Source organism: Phocoena sinus, chromosome 12 (genome assembly GCF_008692025.1).
Source record: "Phocoena sinus isolate mPhoSin1 chromosome 12, mPhoSin1.pri, whole genome shotgun sequence".
Taxonomy (NCBI): Eukaryota; Metazoa; Chordata; class Mammalia; order Artiodactyla; family Phocoenidae; genus Phocoena; species Phocoena sinus.
This window is the reverse complement of record NC_045774.1, coordinates 57,978,392-57,982,950: the sequence shown is the minus strand read 5'-3', so window position 1 is coordinate 57,982,950 and position 4,559 is coordinate 57,978,392. Positions and strand designations below refer to the sequence as shown.

Below are 4,559 nucleotides of genomic sequence, written 5' to 3'. Positions count from 1 at the left end.
TGGTAGAATGTGTATCCATTAGTAAAACCCATCTGTGTAGATTTCCTTTCCAAAATGCTCCATATTCTTGAGATATCTGTGCCTTTGAACCATTTGTCCATCTACAGAATTCTGCAAAAACTTTAGCATTCAGAAAACCTTACCTCATGTTGCAAATTGATCAAAAATCCATTTTAAGTGTTCCAGGGTTTTCCATAAATACTTTTGCTTGTATAGTTCAAATTTTAGTTTTTATTGTTCTTTTAACATTTTTGAAAGTATATATGATAACCACTAACTTTCTCACTCACGTGCACCTTTTTCATTTACAGCACAAACGTTGCTGTCATACCCAAGAGCTATTTATTTAATTTTATGTAGCCTCCTTTCTCACATACAAACAACCATATTCATCTCTCAGATTACCATCATTCAGATTGTCAACTGCCTCTGGACTGCCAAATAACTGTGTTAAATGTTGAAAATATACTACCAATCCCTGAGTGTTCAATGTCATGTTCTGTCTTCAGAACGTAAGTTCTAATACCTCCCTCCCCCCTTCCATATGGCAAGAGTTTCAGGCATGGGACTCCTAGGAAATATTTTCTATAAAATTTCTCTAATCACTTATGTCACTAGAGAATGATGCATTAAATAAATCTTACTTATTTTTCTTCTCCGTCATCAGTTTCTACCATCTATATCTCGGCTGAACTAGAAAGTTGATTGTAACTATAATATGCCTAAAAGAGTCCATGCACCTGCTTAAGTTTCAAAGCATCTAGACCTCTGTATGAGTGCAGGTAAGCCAGAATGATGAGCCTTGACAACTCACAGCAGAGAGATAACTGGTTAACAAGTTCAGTACTGCTGCAAGAACGAACCACAGACCCTTGGAACTTTAGAGCTGCCATACAGATAAAGAAATTGGGGCCCAGGTGTGGTCAGTGATACATCTGTGCTCCCAAAATAAGTTACAGGCAGGGTCAAACTGGAACTCGGAGATCTCGGCATCTAGTCTGCTGGTCTTTCTACTGTATCACATGAACTCAAGACCAAGTTTGTTTTTGCTGTTTACAAACAATATGGAATAATGAACGCTTTGCCTGTTCCTTCAGTCAGAGTACTACTTGTACCCTTCTAACCACTTGTCTGTCAGCCTAGGCTTTTATCTTAGACTCTCTCCTGAGGCTTTCCACATGTCACATTTGCACATCTGTGCTTTGAAATGTGTTCAAACACACTGCTGTCATGTAGCATTCACTGGTTTCCCTTAGTTTTTTTGTGTGTGTGTGGGGGGGGTTTTTTTTTTGCACTTATCAGCCTTTTTTTCTTGGTGAATTAGTTTGAATTTTTATTTGGTTAGTTTTACAAGCCCCAAATATGTTGATTACATATGCTGACCCTGAAATTGTTTGTTTTGAGATATCTTTTCATTTTTCTCTGCCTCTGGCCTTTCCATCTCTACTAATCTATTTCCAGTTGGGCACACCAGGCTTTTGATGTGTGTCCCAATATCTCAGTGTTTTTACTTAGAAAAACCCTTACCGCTATGTCAGTGTGATCCTGTTCTTTGTCTAACTCAAAAGTAAGGTGAAAAATCACCACTTCCTGATTGCTTATAATGGATGCCAGGTGAAAACTCATTCTTGTATCATATCCAGAACCATTTCCCTAATTTATGCCTGAACGAAATGAGCTGGATGTTTGAAACCACAAAGAAGAAACCAGTTTACAAGATATATCTCTTTCTCAGTTATTTTGGGAATGGAAATTTCTTTAAGATGCTTAATGCGCTAGGGTTAAGGAAACTTACCCACTTGGGGTATATTTATGGTATATAGTCTATATTTCCATATGTAAAGTATATATAGCAGTTTGTGGATAGTGGTCTGTGTGTATGAAGTTCACTGGATCATCATAATGATTGTTGTCATCCATCGGTCCTTTCATGTGATATATATGCTCACTTAATCTACACAAGTATTTTTCAATTCAAAATTTATCTATCCTGGTTCCCATATAAATAGAGGGGCAATTTGTGTATTCACTTTAGCTCCATTACCTGTGTATAACCCTGAACGCCAGTGCTGTTATCTTTGATTTCACAAGAACACATGTCAAATACCCAGTAACCTAAATTATCCACTCTAACAATCTGTGGCATTGTAAATGCTGGTAATGGGGCATTAAATGATAAATATGTTTCAGAGATCCTTAAAGAACAAAATCTTTTAGAAAAAACATCAGCTTCCATTGGTTATTATAACAGATGTTCCCTTGTGTCCTTGTGCTGGATCCGGCTGCATCCTTAGATGGGAAGTTACATCAAAGTGTGAGCCATTACAGCCCAAGGAATAGTTTCTAATAGTTTCGCTATCATATAAGTGCTCCAGGGCGTATCCAGTTAACGTGTAGGCATGCTTATCAAAATACTGCCGGTGAGAGCCAAAGCAGTTTGGAGAGACGGCAGGGTGGTCTCCTGCCGTCTGATGAGGAGACATATCCGAATGTAGATAGTCTTTAGCTAGGATCAAACTGGATTTGGAAATGCGATCCGAATTGGGACTACTTATCCGCGACAGTGCTGTGGGACTGTTGTCGTAGTCATTTTCGCGGGGGCTCAGCATCTTTCCCTCTCTCTGCTGGATGTGGTCACATGGTGAAGTGTTGGCAAGAGCGGAGCTGTGGCAGACTTCGCCTGTCGTTGGGGGCTGCTGGTAGTTTGCAAAACAGAAGGAGTGTTTTTTCCCAGCTCCATTAATGGAAGCCAGTTGGTCTGGGGGGGCTTTCCTCAGCTGCAACCTGTTCTCTTCTTCTTTAATCATTTGCTGGGTGGCTCTGATCAGAGTTTCGATTTTGCTAGGTTCATGTGGGCTACTTTGATACTGCTCAGTGCGATATCGGTCACCTGATTCGCTGGCAGACCCAGGGTCTGGAGAACTGACCACACTATCTTCATCCCAATGACCTCGCCCTAGAAATTAGAAAAAGTAAAAAGTAAGCGGTCTCAAAAATCACCCCCAGTATTGTAAGTGTATCTCTTTTTCCTATTAAAAGAAACCTTATATTTTTCCATTTTAATATATGCACCGATATTTGAAACAGACACAGGCTCACATGACAGTGTCAACATATTGTCCTGGAATTCATAGTTCTCAGTGGCTTTTAAGTGCAGATGAAGTTTATAACAAGTTTTCTAGAAGGTAAACCTTGTTAGTGGGTTGTAAATGCCAATTAGCAAGACAGTAAAGTATGTTTATATTTGTCCATGGATGCACATCCCTGGACCTGTCTGACTGTAAATAATAAAAGAAAAATACATAGGATTTGGTTTCTGTTATTGTCTAGAGAAGTGTTATGTTGAAGTGATGCTTAGATAATGCTTTCCATTGGGTTTGAGGAAGATGATGATATAGGCTGTACTAGTTTCTCAATTCCAACTAAATCACCTAAAATGTTAAAATTGCTACATGTTTCTAAAGTAGAGTTACAATAAAGATCTAACATTAGTAATTAAACTATTTGAAGGTTTAAAATATGTATACATATTCATATATATGTGTGTGTGTGTATGTGTTCATGGATATATACACATATATATATAGTTCCAATTAAAAATATAAATATTGTCTTCTCAAATCCAGTGGTAAAAAAAATCTGTTTCACACATAATCATACAGTAACCCTGATATTGCTTCTGAAATAAGAATAAATATTTTAAATGCTAATAACAACTTGTTCTGAACCAAGGAAAGAGATCTAATCTGGAGGAAAAGTGCATCTAAAATATTATTCCATAAATTACGTTATTCTCAAAACAGTCTGAAGTCAATATAAAAAGAGAGAAGAGAAACAAAAAGGGACATATGAAAGCTGTAAACTGCTTAATGCAACAGAGAAGGCTGGGATCACACTAGTCATTGCTTTCCTTTTCCCTTTTCTTCTCATTTTATTTCTAATATCTTCCTCCTGACCATGTGGGTTAAGGCAGGATTTTCACTTCACTCCATTCTTGGGTAAGCAATTGCCCTTTGCCCTGAGTTTTCATTCCCAGGCTACCAAACTAGAGAAATTCAAAATAAAAGTAGAAAGCAAAAATGGAAACAAAGCAAAACCATTCACAGAAAACAGTAAGTGCCTAGGTGGTACGTGCAGGAGACTTCTATGTGTGAGAACAATAGTGTCTAGCACATTTCTTATCCTAGAGACACAGCAAGAAGAGTAATAGCACAGCCATTGGATCCACCTTAGTGGCACTGACTTTTAAGAAAATGGGAAGGGTTTTCAAGACCTGCCTGGACCTAAGCTTGGAATGGACAGAATGAGCTCCCCCTGACCAGTTTACATTGAAATGGACAAAGAAGACCATTAATAACACTAAAGGCTTTAACTGCGGCGCCCATTTCTGTGTGTTTGTAGAGCCGTGTAATAATCCCAAGGTGAAAATCCCCATGGGTCCCACACCTCACTCCATCCTCAACTCACAGAGGATACTGTGGGTTGCCATATGATGGGGGAAGGGGACAGTTACTGGCATTCAATGCCCAGAGGACCAGGGAGGTTAAAACACCTGTGAC

General features: G+C 38.6%; 1 protein-coding gene across 1 annotated transcript in view; it reads right to left on the bottom strand.

Moving 5' to 3' along the window:
- Positions 1-1,291: 1,291 nt before the first annotated feature.
- The window catches only part of SIM1 (SIM bHLH transcription factor 1), an 82,997-nt gene continuing 79,729 nt past the window's right edge, over positions 1,292-4,559 (bottom strand). The window contains exon 12 of the mRNA XM_032650874.1: positions 1,292-2,956. Within this exon, the coding sequence (XP_032506765.1) occupies positions 2,226-2,956 (731 nt within the window). The 3' untranslated portion in view covers positions 1,292-2,225. The remainder of the gene's footprint in view (positions 2,957-4,559) is intronic.